The sequence below is a fragment of the Gobius niger genome (genome assembly GCF_951799975.1).
Source record: "Gobius niger genome assembly, chromosome: 9".
In the NCBI taxonomy this organism is placed as follows: domain Eukaryota; kingdom Metazoa; phylum Chordata; class Actinopteri; order Gobiiformes; family Gobiidae; genus Gobius; species Gobius niger.
This window is the reverse complement of record NC_136860.1, coordinates 35,136,535-35,154,859: the sequence shown is the minus strand read 5'-3', so window position 1 is coordinate 35,154,859 and position 18,325 is coordinate 35,136,535. Positions and strand designations below refer to the sequence as shown.

General features: G+C 41.5%; 1 protein-coding gene across 1 annotated transcript; it reads right to left on the bottom strand.

Moving 5' to 3' along the window:
• Positions 1-16,715: 16,715 nt before the first annotated feature.
• olig1 (oligodendrocyte transcription factor 1) lies at positions 16,716-17,849 on the bottom strand. The gene has a single exon (XM_079563291.1). It carries the CDS (start codon positions 17,583-17,585, stop codon positions 16,737-16,739), a length of 849 nt encoding a protein of 282 aa, XP_079419417.1. The 5' UTR covers positions 17,586-17,849; the 3' UTR covers positions 16,716-16,736.
• Positions 17,850-18,325: the final 476 nt, after the last annotated feature.

Here is an 18,325-nt window from a genome sequence, read left to right as displayed (position 1 = left end):
AGACATACAAACGCAAAATGTGGACCGTACTAAGCCTGTTAAAGCAACAGAACTGTTCAAACCAAAGCCAAGACATGACAACTTTGCAGTCAATGTGTGTCAAACTAGTAACCCACAAATCAAGGATAAAAGTGAAAGAAGCAAAGAAAGTAATGCAAATACATTCAAATGTTTGTTTTGTTCACAAACTCATATGCTCAACAGCTGTCAACAGTTCAATGAAAAGCAACATCGTGACAAAATAAGTTTTCTGAAAGAAAAGGGAGCTTGTTTTAAATGTCTGAGACTGGGTCATTTCGCTAAACAATGCCATAAACCCATGTCTTGCAACAAATGTAAGCTGAGCCATCCTACTGCTCTACACACTGTAACAAAGGTTGATAAAGCAGTAAGCACGAATGTTATTCAGCCATGTACAACTGCAAATACCACAGTGTCGTCTCAGTCATGTGTGAGCCATACCGGGGCCGGTATTTGTGGTAAACTTTCAATACTCCCTGTTACAGTCAAGTCTAAAAAGGGAAACAAACTTGTTCAAACTTATGCGTTTTTGGACAACGGTTCAACTTCTACCTTTTGCACTGAGAGTTTGATGAAAAAGCTGAATCTTACGGGAAAGAAATCCAAGATCAGTCTACTAACAATGAGTCCAACCACAACAACTTCTACATACATTCTAAATGATTTGGAAATCACAAGTCTTGATGGAACTGAGTTTTATGACTTACCTGTTGTTTACACACAAAAGCAAATGCCTGTGAACACAGCCAACGTCATTACAAAAGAAGACATAAAGCAATGGACTTACCTGTGTCAAGTTGACTTACCTGAGATCGATGCTGAAGTGGATCTGCTGATAGGCACGGATGCCTCGAAGTTTCACGAACCCTGGGAGGTTGTGAATAGCCAAGGTGAAGGACCTTACGCCACAAGGACCCTGTTGGGATGGGTTGTAAGTGGCTCTAGTGAAAGCTGTGGTGACAAGTCTGATGTACACAGTCATTGTTCTACTGTAAATCGCACTTCAGTACTCACTCTGGAAAGTCTCTTGGAAAAACAGTATGAACATGATTTCAACAAAGATGATAAGGAAGAGTTTTCTCAAGATGACAAAAAGTTTCTGCAGATTATGGAGGAATCTGTGAAGTTTGAAAATGGGCACTACAGTCTAAAGTTGCCATTTAAAAATCCAAGCATTGAGCTCCCGAACAGCAGGTGTGTTGCTCAACAGCGCCTCAATGGTCTAAAAAGAAAAATGGAAAGAAATGAATCATTTCACAAGGAATACACAGCATTCATGGAAGAAGTATTGAACAATGGTTTTGCAGAACTAGTCCCTGAAAGTGAACTAAAACCATCTCAGAACAATATCTACTATATTCCTCATCATGGTGTGTATCACCCACGTAAAGGAAAACTACGTGTTGTTTTTGATTGCGGAGCAAAGTTTAAAGGAACTTCGTTGAACGACGAGCTTCTTCAAGGTCCAAATCTTACAAGTACATTGATTGGAGTGTTAATAAGATTCAGACAAGAACCACTTGCGTTCATGTCGGACATCAAATCAATGTTCTATCAGGTCAAAGTTGCTGACGAACACAAGGACTTCCTCAGATTTCTATGGTGGCCTGATGGAGACTTGAACAAGGAACCTGCCGAATACAGGATGACTGTGCACCTGTTTGGAGCAGTTTCATCGCCGAGTTGCTCCTGTTATGCTTTGAGAAGAACGGCAGAAGATCATTGTGAGGAGTTTACAAGTGAAGTCGTTCAAACAGTCAATAAAAACTTCTATGTTGACGACTGCTTGAAAAGTTTGCCCTCAGTTGGCGAAGCAATACAAGTCGCTCATGATCTCAGTGATTTGTGTCACAAAGGCGGATTCCATCTCACACAGTGGATCAGCAATAATCGAAAACTACTTCAAGCAATACCAGAGCAAGATCATTCAAAACATGTTACAGTGCTTGATTTGGACAAAGACAAACTCCCAACTGAAAGAGCCTTGGGGCTACAGTGGTGCTTGGAAAAAGATCGCTTCATCTTCTCAATGGATGAGAAAATAAAACAACTTACCCGTCGTGGAATGCTCTCTGTGATTGCTTCAGTCTATGATCCTCTCGGCTATTTGGCTCCAGCAACACTTCAAGCTAAACTGCTTCTGCAAGAGCTCTGTCGTAGAAATCATGGCTGGGATGAAGAGATTCCACAACAGTTAAAGCAACAATGGATCAATTGGCTATCAGAGTTGGAAAACCTATCCGCATTTGAAGCAGACAGATGCATTAAACCTCCTGATTTTGGCCTTCCTGTCAAAGCTCAAATTCACCATTTTGCAGACGCCAGCAACAATGGCTATGGCACAGTAAGCTATTTGCGACTGGAAAATCAAACAGGACAAGTACACGTGTCTTTCCTGCTTAGTAAAGCCAGAGTGTCACCACTAAAACCAGTCACAATTCCTCGTCTAGAACTGACTGCGGCTGTCCTAGCAACACAAGTGGACAAACTGATCAAGGTTGAGTTGCAACTTCCATGTAAAGAGTCCTCCTTTTGGTCTGACAGTTGCACTGTTCTCAAATACATTAATAATGAAAATAAAAGATTTCGAACGTTTGTGGCAAATAGAATCTCGATCATCCGGAAAGCATCGAACCCGGACCAGTGGCACTACATTCCAACTAAGGAGAACCCCGCCGACATCACTTCTCGAGGTGTTTCAATGCACAAACTATTGAATACAAAGACGTGGTTAACTGGACCCGAGTTCTTGTGGAATGTGCAACAAACTTGGCAGAAGAATCAAATAAACTTTGAAGATTTAGAAATGGATGACCCTGAAATTTAAAGCTGAAATTTTCACAACTCAAATGGAAATTAATCCAATCGACAAACTCATCACTCACTTCTCAGATTGGAACAGGCTGAAAACGGCTGTTGCTTGGATATTGAAGATTAAAGAAACTCTGCGTGAACTGAGTAAAATGAGAAAAACCCTCTCACAAGACAACACTCCAGCGTATGTTGAACAAGAACTACGAAAAGTCAAAGGTTGCAAGAAAACTGCAAAGATCTCTACTGAAGACTTGAACAAAGCAGAAAATGCAATTTTAAGTTTTTCACAAAACCAAAGGTTTCCAAATGAAAAAAATGCATTGTTTAACGGAAAAGGCATCAAAGGAAACAGTCACATTTACAAGCTGAACCCAGTTCTACAGGATGGTTTGCTAAGAGTTGGCGGACGATTGTCAAAAGCAGCAATGCCTGAAGAAAGTAAACACCCGATCATTTTGGCAAAAGATCAACATGTTTCAAGTTTAATCATCAAAGATATTCACAAACAATTAAAACACACAGGAAGAAATCACGTCCTCTCCAAATTGAGAGAGAAGTTCTGGATAACTCACGCAAATGCAACAACAAGAAAGATCTTGTCCAAATGTGTTTTCTGCAAAAAGTTTAAAGGAAAACTGTGTCAACAAAAAATGGCCGATCTTCCCACAGAAAGAATAACTCCAGACTTGCCTCCATTTACAAATGTTGGAGTCGATTACTTTGGACCCATTGAAGTTAAGCATGGGCGTTCTCATGTAAAGCGATATGGAGTAATATTCTCATGCATGGTCAGCCGAGCAGTCCACATCGAGGTGGCACATTCGTTGGACACAGACTCATGTATCAGTGCAATACGACGTTTCATGTGCAGAAGAGGACCGGTCTCACATTTTCGCTCAGACAATGGCACAAATTTCACGTCAGCTGAAAAGGAACTAAAGAAAATGATTGCAGATGTGAACCACGACAAAATTGAAAAAACACTTTTGTATGATGACATTAAATGGACATTTAATCCACCTTACGCTTCACACCATGGAGGTGCTTGGGAGAGTATGATCAGACTGATTCGGAAAGTGCTATGTTCTGTTTTACATCAGCAAACACTCACGGATGAGGCTTTACTCACGGTGTTATGTGAAGCAGAAGTCATTCTTAACGACAGACCTATAACGAAGGTATCTGATGATCCTAATGACCTGGAACCATTGACACCTAATCATCTGCTCACTCTAAAACGCAAACCAACGCTTCCTCCCGGTGTCTTTGACCAGCAAGACGTATATGCTCGTCGAAGATGGAAACAATCGCAATATATCTCAGATCTCTTTTGGAAGAGATGGTCAAAAGAATATCTATCAAACTTACAAGAAAGACAAAAATGGAATCAGTTGAAAAGAAATCTAAAAGTCGGAGACATTGTCGTCATTGCAGACTCTACAGCTCCACGTAATTCTTGGATGATTGGAAAAATAATAAATGTGTTTCCAGACAAGTATGGAGTGGTTCGATCAGTTGAAATCAAAACAAAAGCAAATATCATCAAAAGACCAGTAACAAAGCTATGCATGTTGCTGGAGAATGACCCATAATTTCTATTGTTCCCTTTTAAATATAAGTAAAAAGGGCAAATGTTGCATGAAGAAAGTAAAGCAACGAGAAATATTGTCATTGAAATATATATTAAAAAAACAAAAAACTTTAAATTCTTGGTCGGATATGTATTTTTGTTATTACCATGTAATGTAATGTAATTTGGCTCCACTTTGTTTAATTATTATGCCAAGGCCATAGATAATTAGGGGCCGGTATGGTGGAGCCAATTCAGGTAGAGGGCGCTCTGGGAGGCTCTAACCCCAGAAAGGTTAAAGGGTGCGCCAATCCAGCACCAGGTGTGGTGTAATGGAGGCCAATGGTTTTGACCGTGCGTGTGCTGTGTAAAAATCAAATTACCCAAACTGTAAGTTCTTTTCATTTCATCATTTTGTTGCCTAAAATAAATGGATTGGCATATCCGACTGGACATCTACAATACTCTGTTACTTTATTTTCTCTCACAGTAATCACCTGCACATAGCCAGCACGCGTTCTTCCAACGCTTAAAATACGCCACAACACCAACCATCAGGCTTTTTGATCCTCTGCTATTGTTGGGCCAGAGGTTTCCTACAAACAGAGGTTTCACTTCGACAATGCGTAAAAGGAAAGTAACCGATTGTTTTTCCGCCTTGTTCCATTCTGCGTCTGACCTGCAGCATTGTCTTAGGTTCTCTCCTCTCACTGACGGACACACAAGAGCTGGAGATGAGCTAAAGTGCCGGCACAAAGCCCGAAAGCGGACCCCCTGCCTGGCCGCCACAAAAACAGTCCCACCAAAACCCGGGGCTGAAGTGAGGGAGGGAGCCCTTTGCTGGGATCCTACAAGAGGAGCGGGGGAGACGTTAAGGACTTGAGGAGGTGTCCCGGGACATTGAGGAGGGCAGCGAACCATCCTGAGAGCAGAAGGAGAGAGGTCCGGGCCAATGGAGAGACACAGGGTAACAAGGTGGATAATCCCTGTGTGGGCATAAAGCAGCTATATGTAAATGAATGGCTTTTATTATTTGGATGTAAACCGGCCTCGCTCCCTCGATAATCTCACTTAATGATGCCCAGGACGGACGACTGTAGTTTTGTGAATGAACGGATGAAAATTGGATTCAGCTTGAGTTTAAGTCTAAAATGGGACGATGTGAGAAACAGGATTAGGATTAAAGAAAGGTCAGGAAAGGTTTGCTATCGAGGAGAAAAAGAAGTTTCACTATGTTCAGATTTCCTCTGTTGTGGGATTTTAGTGGAGATTATGAAAACTATATTTTTGTAAACCTTGTGGCGGAGGTACAGGCACGGAAGGCAAAACACCAAGGGCCGAGACTAGAACCTCGGTAAGACCCGCCATTACCTTAATGACGAGCTGCGACCCAAATAAAACTGTCATTTGTCCGACATCGTATAAATAAGGATTAAACACCTCGGAGCCGCATTAGACGGTTCTAACGCCCGACACAGTGTTGTTCCTCCTGCATTATAACGTCTAACGCGGCTCCTCGTTGTTTAATCCGCTTATACCAGGGTCCCACAAACATAACATTTATAATAAATGTGTTTTTCATTGACTAAAGTCACTAAATCTGCCAGACTACGGGACTATTTTGTGTGGGTTATTAGCCGGTCACTGAAGGCTGGTCTCAGAGCGAGTCATTCTCCGCAGCTATTACGAGGATCTCAGTCAGGCTCAACGACACAACATCAGCACAGAATCACAACACAACAGGACTAACCCGGAAACACTTTTCCCTGGAAGGAAACACCGATATGCGGCACTCGTGGGCAGGAGTTATTTCACTTTTACAAGGTTTAACCTGAAGCTAAAGCTAGCTAGCTCAACCAGCTCAACTGTTTATGGAAACAGCTGCGGTGGAGTCGCTCACACCTGGGCCCCCCCAACTGAAACTTTTATGTTTGACTTTACTAATCCAGACAAATATGCTTCAATGCAGGATCATTTTATGTACGCCTGAAAATGATGAATAGCCTTAACCGTTTCCAATAGAAATGTAAAGCTCATATGTTATTAACAGTAGCTAACCTAGCTGCTCACTCTGCTCTACAAACATTTAGCAAACATTAAATCCATCTCATACGTTCCTGTCAGTCACTAATTACGCCTTTATCTGATTCAGCTGTGTCATGCGTTGCTATGGCGACGCCACAGCGGAGTGACATCCCAGTGATTTAACTACCGGACTACGTGTGCGGTTACACCAAAATAATGCACCAGCCAATCATAATCGAGTATTCACCCAGACCATGGGATAAAATATTGTATTTACCGCACGTGTTTTGTTGAACATGCTGTAGATTTGCTTTTAAGACTGAAATTATGACCAAAGCAACACAGTAATATCAATTTGAACAGACTCCAGTGTGTTTTCGTATAGTTTCAGATGGAAATGATTGAAAAAAGTTCCCTGTTGCCTATTTTGTGCCCCGACCCACCGGTTGAGAATCACTGTTTTACATTACATATGACCAAGTGGGATGTTCTGCAAGGGCATTTAAAACATACTGACACTATTTCTCACATTTTTAGAGTACTTTAAAGGAACAGGCCATCGTTTTTCCATACTGAGATATGTTCTTACCTGAGCTGTGACGAGTTCTTTAGGACCTGTCTGATCTTCAGTCACGTAAACACAGCGCAGACGGCGTTAGCATTTAGCCTCTCCCTCTCTCCTCTATAGCTCCAAAACAGGTCAAGATAGAAGCTACCAAGCTCTTCCACATTTTCCCTATTTAAATATGTTTACGTGAAGTGTTCCACTACAAAGTATAATTACACACAATTAAACAATGTGGATTTTCTAAGCGGATAAAAGGGGGAACTATATTGTAAGGCGAAATAATACCAGGAGTAGATCGAAATCCGCGCAGTAATCTTCACTTTGTTTAATCGTTTTCCCCCTTTAACATCTCAGTTTTCACGTATAGAAATGCACAATGCTTATTCTATGATGTTTTGTGGCGAGTGAGGCAGAGATATTTCCCTTTCCCTCACGCATTCATTCACAAAGACTGACATGTTTTACATCCACGTGTCCTGCCAAGGGTCCCGGACATGACTATATCACTTACATGTGTTGTTTTTCTTTCATCGAGAGAAGAGCGGTGCAAAACTTCAGGGCTAGTTTTCTCAAAATTAAGGTTTTGTTCAATTCATGCAACAAAATAACCACAATAGCTCCTGTATTCCAGTCTTGGGTTTAACAATATTTTGAAGGTTTTTTTAATGTCTTATTCCCGGCCTGATTTATTGAGCTTTGAAAAGCACGGCTTTCACTTATGATTATGTTATTCAAAAACAATACAAGTTCCAAAATGAGAAAATCTTGTCAACAAACATAAATCTGGGTCTATCCATTATTTAGATTTTGTTGAAAATACAAACAAAATGCCTTATTTTTTTTACATGGAAACATATAATGATAGAAAACATATACATTTATCTTCACTAAAGCATATGGGGCGGACTCAGGTCTTAAATTGATTTCTAGACAATATAAGGACTTTCAAGAGAGAAAAAGGATAAACACTGACTATTTAAAACAAAAATGGGAAAGAGAATCACATAATTTGATACTGGATCATATTTGGCTAAAACATTGCGTTTTTCAGTGGAAAATCACTAGTTCAAACTTATGGAGATGTTTTGGATGGAAGAGCCTTTGTAGGTTCTTTATTACTCCAGCTCAGAGTTCACATTACTCAGGCATTTCCAGTTGTTGGAGAAATTGTGGAGCCTGGGAAGTGTCACAGTACCACCTGTTTTGGTCTTGCCCATTAATACAACATTTTTGGAATTCTATTAAAATCGAATTGAAAATCATGCTAAAGCTACAAAAACAACTTTAGACTGGGACGAATTACTATTTGGCTCATTATTTTCTATTGACACAGATAAAGAGACGCAGCTATTGTTTGGTATGTTGAGTCTAGCAGCACGGAAATCGATTACAAAAAGATGGTTGAGTTCAATATCCCTGAACGTGGAAGATTGGTATAATCTTACATATGCAATATTTGTTATGGAACGAATTACATTTCATAAAAGACTCCAAATGGACAAGTTCGACAAAATCTGGGCGAAGTGGAGAACTTATATCTTGCCCAGGAGACCTGATTTTGTATGATTCTCTATACCACATGTATAAATAACACAGTCATATAATTGTTGTATGTACACCTCTTGTTTCTTGTTTTTCTGTATGGAAAAATTCTGGAAAAAAAAAAAAGAAAAAAAAAGAAAAAGAAAACGTAGACATTTTTTCCACATATTTATATCAGAAAAGTTTCGTATTGATGGCTCAATGTTTCCTATTCACCAGCAGAGTCTCATCTTCAAAGGAAGGAGTTAAAGAACTGACAATACTTCCGTTTGTTTGGAAAACTTTTGTTTAAATCTCTGTTGTGCATCATCAAATTCCTCAAATTGATGATGAACCTTAACCTGGCTAACGCCAGGCTGCTGTGTGCGCTCGAATCATTTGGAACTGCACAACAGCCTGGGGACCATGGCCGAAATTTCGCGTGGATTTGGGAACCAATCACAGAACGAGGAGGGACGGCAAGATGTTTATTTACGGATTTAAAAAAAAAAGTTTATTTACGGATCAAACATGACAGCAGCAGACGCGACGCTATTTTTTGATCGAGCTTTAGGCCGTGTTCTAAATAGTTTAGCTCGAAAGTTTACAGCGGGTTCGTCATACGTCATCGGATACGATGATACGATTGGCTGTGGCCTCGTGCAGACGAATGAGAGACATTCGTAGCGCCCCGTAAACCACGCCTCTCCTACGAGAAAATGAATTGGTGTCCCCAGACTAAATATCACTTGTGATTTTAGTCTGGCGTTAGCCAGGCTAGATGAACCTTGAAATTAATATTAATGATTATTATTTGTTTCTTAAAATCAAAAACTCCTCACATTGTTTCTGGTAGAATAAGGATGATGTGGAGAAAAGGTTTGGGAATGACAGCTTCGTGCAGTCTTATTTTTCTTCTAAGACGATTGTGTGTTAACATCAGCTTGCATGCTTCTGTGCACTTGGGCAAGACACTTCACCGCCTTAATGTAGTCGACGTGAGAGGCCGCAGATCTGTGAATGACAAAACCCACCAAAGTGTCTAGAAAATCACTTTCCGATCACCACCTCGTCTCATTTTCATTTTAACGCCACTTCAGCGCCAACTCCTGCCACTCCGGCCTCAATAAAAACGCACGACGACTCCCATCACAACGCAGCTATATGTAAATGAATCGCCGAGCTTCTCCTTTCGCCACTTTGATCTCCCCCTGGCCTCTCTTCGGACACAAATCAGGTCTTCTTTCCACCTAATCTGTCTTAATAGCATCCCGCGCACCCTTTGTCCGGCGCCTTGTCCATTCACCGCGCTCCTTTCACCCGAGCTAATCCCCCCCTTCCATCCAACCGGAGCAATTATTGGACATATGTAATCTACGCCGCGATTATGACCGAATTTGGAGCTTGTTGCCAGGTTGAAGTAGCCCCCCCCCCAAAAAAAAGAAAAAAAATCTTCCCCCCAGATGCTTTCTTTGTCCCCTTTTGATGTAGTTCGCCAAAACCCATTCACGGCGACACATTTTCTGGCCGTTTGAACATCTTGTAAGGTGGAGTGACCAGGCCCCCCCCGTCCCCGTCCCATCTCCGAAAAGACGCTCCAAGAAGGGGTGAATGATCAAAATGCGGGGTTCTTTCTCGCCGGTGGAGGTAATTGCGCGGAGTTTTTTGATCTTTTGCTCGTCGGGGGGGGGGGGGGAGGTGAATAGACCGAAGGCGTAAAGGGCTCTGGAGGTGTAAAGGCTGCACAAGACGTCTTTTCAGCGTTTTGTGAGTGGAGTGCGCGGAGAAGTGGCGCAGGAACGTACGCTCGGGACATTTACACCTGTGGATTAGACAAGGCGAGGGTTTCGACCGCGCAGTTTGACGCGGGGTGGAGGAAAAGGGACCGTGTGAGTGATTGTTGAGGTAAAATATACGCTACAGTTTTTCCCCAACGTTGCACGTGTTTCTTCACATCCACTGCAGAGGCGGAAGCGCACTTTGCTGTGAGGAACGTAAACTTTGTTGTCAAATCCGCACAGAGCAGAGAGAACATGGGACCAGGGGCGTAAGCACCTAATTCTGGGCCCTGGGTACAAACGATCTTGGTGGACCCCCGCTCATATTTGATGTTCTTTAACCACATAACAGTGACGGTTTTACAGTGCAGTTCATTTCATTTCTATTATAACATAATTATATAAAGCCGAACCAGGTGAAAACATTGGTCGACCTGAAAAAAAAAACACATGGAGACTTAGTTCATGGTTGGTTTGATTGTTATTTTTAACCTCTTACACCCCGCCTGAACCAAATGCATTCTGTCCCCTTTGGCCTTTATATAGGCCTGTGTAACACCTCATTTGAAAGTTGAGACCCACAAAATTGATCTTTTTCCTTTCGTTTTTGCTGTGTTGTTTCACCTTTTTTATGTTTTTTTTATTGTTTTTTTTTTTTTTCATTTTTGTCACATTTTTGTTGAGTTTTTGTCATTTTTTTGTTGAGTTTTTGTTAAATTTTTGTCACATTTTTGTTGAATTTTTGTCACATTTTTGTCACATTTTTGTTGATTTTTTGTCAAATTTTTGTCACATTTTTGTTGAATTTTTGTCACATTTTTGTTGAATTTTTGTCACATTTTTGTTGAATTTTTGTCACATTTTTGTAGAATTTTTGTCACATTTTGTTTGATTTTTTGTCACATTTTTGTTGAATTTTTGTCACATTTTCGTTGCGTTTACATCCTTTTTTTCGTCTTATTTTTTGTGTCTGTTTTGGTGCTTTTTCCCCAAGCAGCTTTTTGATTAGGGTAAAGCCAAACTGGAGAAAATGGGATCCGTTCAGGTGGGGGTTAAGAGGTTAAAGGTCAGGGCCCGAAAATTCATCCATCATTATTGTTTGTGCAAAATTCGGTCTAGCAACCATTGTATTTCAGCCCGGTTGTGTTTGTTTCTTATAGCATTAATTATGAGGAAACTTTTTGAGGGCCCCCACCCTGCACTGGGCCCTGGGTACTCAGCACCCTTTACCCCCCCAGTCCGACGCCCATGCATGGGACCACAACCTCAAAGGGGAATAAACTTTATTTAACAAGCGAGACGACTGGAGGTGAATGATGTCATGTTGCTGTTTTGGGGCTTCGTATGAGACGACGAGCTCTCGGGCTTTCATCCCCACTGACCTAAAAGATAGAAGGATTGAGAAGTAGTGAAATAAGGGAGGGAGGGAGGGGTACGAACACAGGAACGCTGAGGAGAGACTGAGGAGAGGGACCGGGAGGTATTTATGGGACGGAGACAGGAAAGGGCTTATGTGAGGTGAGGTGTGGTCCTGCTCAACTTAGGAAAACACATCTATCCATATCTGAATGAATTTAGAAGAAAATGCTATAAAAATGCACTTTTTGCATCCTGTTGCGATTGATGCATGTGTCCCTGAGCTACAGTGTTATGACAGAGAGAACAGAGTTCTGTACAGATAATAAACATTGTTCAAAGTTTGGGCAACACATTGCAAAAAGTGATCAATAAGATATGGAATGACAGTGAAAAAAGTTACTACTAAAAAAGGATCGTACGCTTTAATTATTTAAATAAGCTCCTGAAGTGTCTTCTCCAGCACATCCCAAAGATTCTCAATGAGGTGAAGATCTGGACTGGATCTGTGACGGCCGATCAACAAGATTCAGATTCATTTATTGGCCATTTGCAGTTTGAAAAACCACATTGGAAAAAAATGTGCAAAGAGCTCAAAGTGCGATATGTAAAACACGTAAAAACACACAATATAAAAAAACAGAACAAACAAACACTGCCACATTAAAAGCCTAAGGGCAAAATACTGTACAATAAAAGTCCACACAGATAAATATAATAGAAGTGCTTGTTTAAAGTGCCTTGTTTAAAGTGATCACAGCTTGAGGAAAGAAACTGTTAATATGTCGATCAGTAGAACATATGATGGAGCGATACCGTCTCCCTGAAGGAAGCATCTCAAAAAAGGCCTTAGGCATCATTTTCGAGCTTTAAAGCTGGATTCAGTCGTCGAGCTTTATCTGTGGCTCCAGGAGCGGCAAAGTGCAGCCAGTGGTCCTGAGGCTGAGAGAACCACTTTGTTCAAAGCCTTCTTCTCTTTCAGAGTGAGACCAAACCACACTGTAATACAACTGGTCACTCTCAATTACACAATAATAAAAGTTCAAAAGAATCCTAGTATTTTGGGTAAACTCTCGAAGCCTGCGTAAAAAGACAAGTGAAAATGATGCCTCATTCTCCCTGAATCGCTCTTTCAAAATGTGAGTCCAATGAATCCTGGCATCTTGTAATCTATGCAATGGATTTTCCATCAATGAAAATCCATTGATGGAATAACCTGGTCACTCGAGATTTTAAGGCAGTCGGCGGATCTCATTCTTCGGGCACTTAGTGTTGTTGAACCAGACTGCAGCGACTCCAGATCAGAACAGTGAGTTACAGTAAGAAACATCTCATTGGACTTGGAATTAGAAGTCTGGTTAATGGCAAATGGTCATCAGACTTTTCCACCTACATTAGACACTCTTTACATCAGCGCTTTACATCAAGGAACCACAAGTACCACAAGTGTCTTGCCCATGGACACCACGACAGTGTGCTCTTCCGGTTATAAGACGACCTCAACCATGAGCTGTATTTTTTAAATAAGATTTTGTTTCTTATTTGAAGTGCACAAACACAAAATCCATTGGTGATTTCTTTTTTTTACTTGTCAAATAAAATAAATGCTGTGCAGAGTCCAGTTTATCTTAAATTAGTTGAAGGAGGCTCGATGAAGTCAAAGACAGATAATGTCACATCAGTCACGAACGTACAGTAAATGTAAAGCATATATTTGTTTAATGTGGTTTAAGTCCAGCCAATCTTTTGCAATCACCAACCCTGTTTTGAATGTGTGCTCGTGTGTTTGGATTTAGGTCATTGAAAAAGCTAAAGACACAAAAATGTCAGTGTAAAATGACAGTTTTAACTTTTACAAACCTGACAAAGATGTTAAAGTGTGTGTTCAAATTTCACATCACACAGAGCAACAATACACAACTGTATCCAAAAGACTTTATTAAAATGAGTTCATTACAAAACGTGAACATTGATGAATCCATTTGTACAGTATGTAAAACATCGTTTGGCTATGACAGAGATTATGCAGTGAATAATAGATTAGTGGTTAGAAAAGTAATAATTATATAAAACATGTTAAAAATGTTAGAAAAATAGCTTTATATAAAACCTCTTGTTACAAATAATAAAGTCCATTCTGACAGTTGTAGAAATCTGCTTACAAACTGTAAACACTGTATTGCTGCGGTTCAGATTTGGGGCCTGTTAAATGACTTTTGTAAAGGTTCTGTGGAGCAGTTTGGATAAATACAGCTGGATGATGGACACAAATATAAATGATCTGGTGGAACATTTGGGAACTTTCTTTTTGGATATTTCTCATGTCACATCAGTGATACATGATAAACGGCAGGTAGGGCTGGAACAAGATAATGTTTTTGCAATGTTTAATACATTTTAATGAGACTGCAGCTTTCTACTGCAAACGATAGTGCAAGGACGGAGGAGGGAACACAGCACATCCTCTCATCTCTGTCAAATGCATGAGGCAAGATTTTTTAAATATCCGTCCATGTTTTTTATACCACATGAGCAGAATGTTTCTGACTCGTCCAAACTTAGAGGCTGTTGTCGTATTCTTAAAACAAACAAAACATTTAAAGAGATTCAAGTTGGTGATTTTATTCTCACTGCTGCCACCTCAGGTCATACGTGTAACTTCACCTTCAATATTAAAGAGGGGGTGTTATGCTTTTTTCAGTCCCATAGCACCAGTCTATATCTCACTACAATGATGACAAACCTTCTGTTGGTCTGTAAATGCAGTAAATTAGAATAACTGCCTTGTATAAAATGTCTCTCTCAAAATGGCTGTAGTGAATGTCTTGAAATCGGCCTCTGTCTCTTTAAGAACCTCTGAGCCTTTAGACACGCCCCCTCCACACGCTGTCTGTGGCATCAGTGGGGAGGGGGTTCTGCTGAGGAGCAGTGGTCGGTTACTCGGCTGGTGACGAAAGCTCGGAGGCGTCTCCAGGAGGTGGGGGCGTTCCTAGGAGGACTCAGGCAAACCTATCCCTAAAATGGCCGCCATCAGAGTTTTTACAGATTACTCAGAAATACGTGAATGTGCCAAGGCAACACTTCAGGCATGTTTTTAATGAGGGAATGACAGAATAACATGATGCAAAGCTTGAAAAAGTCCATTTTGCATAATACCCCCCCTTTAAACTCCTGCATGACGGCACTTCAGACCCGAATTAACACCTTTCTGAGCGACAGTGCAGGATTTTAGAGGCAGTTGTGGTGAACAGGTCTGAGCTCATTCTACACATTAGGACATGGAGGAACATGTAGTGGGAGGAAAATACTTAGTTTGAACACTTTTAAACTCTGTATAGTCCCTTTAATGAGCATTAATGTGCACTAAAAAAAAACAAAAAAATCTTTCACTCAGACTGAACCATTGTTTTAAGTGGTTCCCATCTCTGACATTGAATTTGATGTATTTTTGATTGAAAACATCATATTGTAGTGAAATTATCAAAATACTGTATCCAAACGACTTTAAACCAGTTTTTAAATGTTTTGCTCTTTAAGTAATTATAAATACTAATTACATTTTATAGAAGGGGTCCCGAGTGATTTTGGGAGTCATGGCCTGAAAAGTTGTGGAAACATGTGGCTAAAGCTTTTGAAAAGTTGTGCTTTCTTTTTCATTATCAAAAAGTGATACGTTTGAATCATATCAGCCCCTATATCACGACCAGTGTATCATTACTAAAGCATATTGTCCCAGCCCTAAGAGAGGGGAAGATTAGGCGAGACATTGTTCACTTTGTGGCACAAGTCAGGGATGCTCTCTGAGTCCGACTCTTTTGGCAAAGCCTGTTATCTGCCAAAATAATTCAATGTGGTTCAAATTGGGAAATATATTTTAGGCTTAATCTTTTTTTGCTGCTAACATCATTGTTGGAAACCCCCACGCCCATAATTACGGTTTAATTATCCTACTCATAATGTATCACATGGTATTACAAAGCCAATTCGTATGAAAGACCAGGTCATAGTTCGTGAATGACAAAGGTCACATTGACTCACTGGCTTTTATGTGTGTCTTTTCTTTTAACCATCATTCCCGTGTCCGGAATAAAGTCAATAACGACAATAATAATTGAAGAGTCCCATAGGTCTCATAGGTTTTTGGGTTATGGGACCACAGGGGGCCAAGTTGGAACAAAAGGTTATGAATTTGCATAAAAACATAGTAGCATTAAAGCTATTGGCATCCGCACAGCAAAGTGAAGATTACTGCGCGGATTTCGAACTACTGCTGGTATTATTACGCCTTACAATATAGTCCCCCCTTTTATCCGCTTAGAAAATCCACATTGTTTAATTTTGTGTAATTATACTTTGTAGTGGAACACTTCACGTAACCATATTTAAATAGGGAAAACGTGGAAGAGCTTGGTAGCTTCTATCTTGACCTGTTTTGGAGCTATAGAGGAGAGAGGGAGAGGCTAAATGCTAACGCCGTCTGCGCTGTGTTTACGTGACTGAAGATCAGACAGGTCCTAAAGAACTCGTCAAAGCTCAGGTAAGAACATATCTCAGTATGGAAAAACGGTGGCCTATTCATTTAAACACCCCTTTGTTTCAAATGCTTGCTAATACAAACCATACTTATAATGAGCCTTTGAACTTTAAAACAAATCTTTCACACAGCACCAGACAGATCAACATGTGGTTAAAGCTTTTGGAAAGTGACTTTGTGCTTTCCAATGCATTCAGTTCATCACAAAGCGATACATTTGAATCGTATTGGCCCCTATATCGTAAGCAGATCATTACTAAACATATATAGAGCACTTTGTCCCAGCCCTAATGTTGTGAAGATTAGCCGGGATGTTGTTCACTTTGTGGCACCGGTCAGGGATGCTCTCTGAGTCCGACTCTTTCAGAAAGCCCAGTTTGCCGTCCAAATTTTCATAAATGGAAGTTTTTGACATTTTTTGCAAGATAGTGACCCTTTGATTTATTTCAAATAGAAGGTCAAAGGCAACAGTTATTTTTAATTTGGCAAAAACGTCTCCTCCACAATCACTGACCTCGAATCCCCAAAAACAACCCATTCTCTCAGCCCTTACTTCGGAAACCTCGCCGGCGTCGTTGCGTGGTTAAACCTCGGCAGTCTGCACACTCCGCAGGGGCACGGGTTCCCTCCCGCGCTGCCCCACTGTCCCGGGACGAGCATGGTCTCCACCGCGCCGGAGTGGGGCGCCATCACCGGACACTTCCCGCCGGACGAAGCGCCGGAAGAAGCCTGCGCGAGGAAGGACTCCTGCGTCAGAAGGATCTGCTGCGCCGGGTTGGAAACCACCGGCCAACCTCCCGTCGTCAGCAGCAGCCGGGGCACGGGCGCGGAACCCACCCCCATCCCGCTCACCTCCCCGAGAAGCCGCCGCATTTCCTGCAAAGACGACCCCAAGAGCAGGATGTAGTTTCTGGCCAGAACCAACGTCGAAATCTTGGACAATCTTCTCCCGGGGGTTTGTGGGGAGGTCGGGTTGGACGCGTACGGGACCATGACCTCCCTGAGGGCGTCCATCGCGATGTTCAGGTCCTGCATCCGCTTGCGCTCCCGGCTGTTGATCTTGCGCCGGAGCTCCTGCTGCTCGTCCGCGCTCAGGTCCCGCTGGGGTTTGGGGGAAGGGCGGTGGTGGAGGACGATCGGGCCGTGGTGCAGGCGGGGGCCCAGGGAGAAGCCGGAGGGGGGGCAGTGGAGGAGCGCGGTGGGCTGAGGAGAGATGGCGTGGCTGGGACGGACGTTCATGATCTGAAAGTGGAGATCGCGAAGAGCTGCGGTGCAAATCTGGCAAAACTTGGATGGAAAACTCTTCTGCCTTGGCTTTGTTTTTGAAAAATGACAACACAGAAGTTCAGTCTTGCAGTGTATGTCCTTAAAATGAAGAGATTTGATTAAAAAAGACATACAAGTTAATGAAACAATGCTGTATTTTGAACTTTCCTGTTGCAAAAGTCTTCCAGTCCAACAAGATTAATGTCGTCCGAGATCAGAAAATTTGAAAAACTTTCGGTTCTGGACGAAACATGAATGATTTGAGCAAAAAGGTCAGTCCTGCTGTTAAAGACAAGACATTCGCAAACTTCTCAATGTCCTCTGTGTTAAAGGTCCATTCATCAGGTGTCCTCAAACGTCTCTGGGCCCGTGGGAAGTGCCTCCTGGTTCTGTCTCATATCCACAGCTCACACAAGTGTAAACTGAGCCCAGTTCTCTCTGCATGTGGCCCCAGCGTCTCAGCTCCTCCTCTAAGGCTTTGCTGAGGTTGCACATTGCCATCAAAGCATGAGCAGCTCTTTGCCATTTTTGTTTTGTGGAAGTAGCTCACAGAGTCAAACCCCGGCTTTAGACGCTACGTTTGCATGGTGGTGATGATCTGACCCTTCTCGAACAGACGGAAGACAGAAGCTTTTAGCACTAAAGCTTTGATTGCTTTAGATTATTTAAGTCAAAAAAGTGCTTCAGATATTCAATCAATAAATCAATCAATTCAATCAATTCAAACTTTATTTATAAAGCGCTTTTCATACGGCATCACAAAGCTTTACAGATTACAACATTTATAACAATAAGCCTGGCACACCCTCCCATATATACAGTATTATGTATTAGGACTAAAAAAAATAGATTAGTCAGTTAAAAGCTAAGCT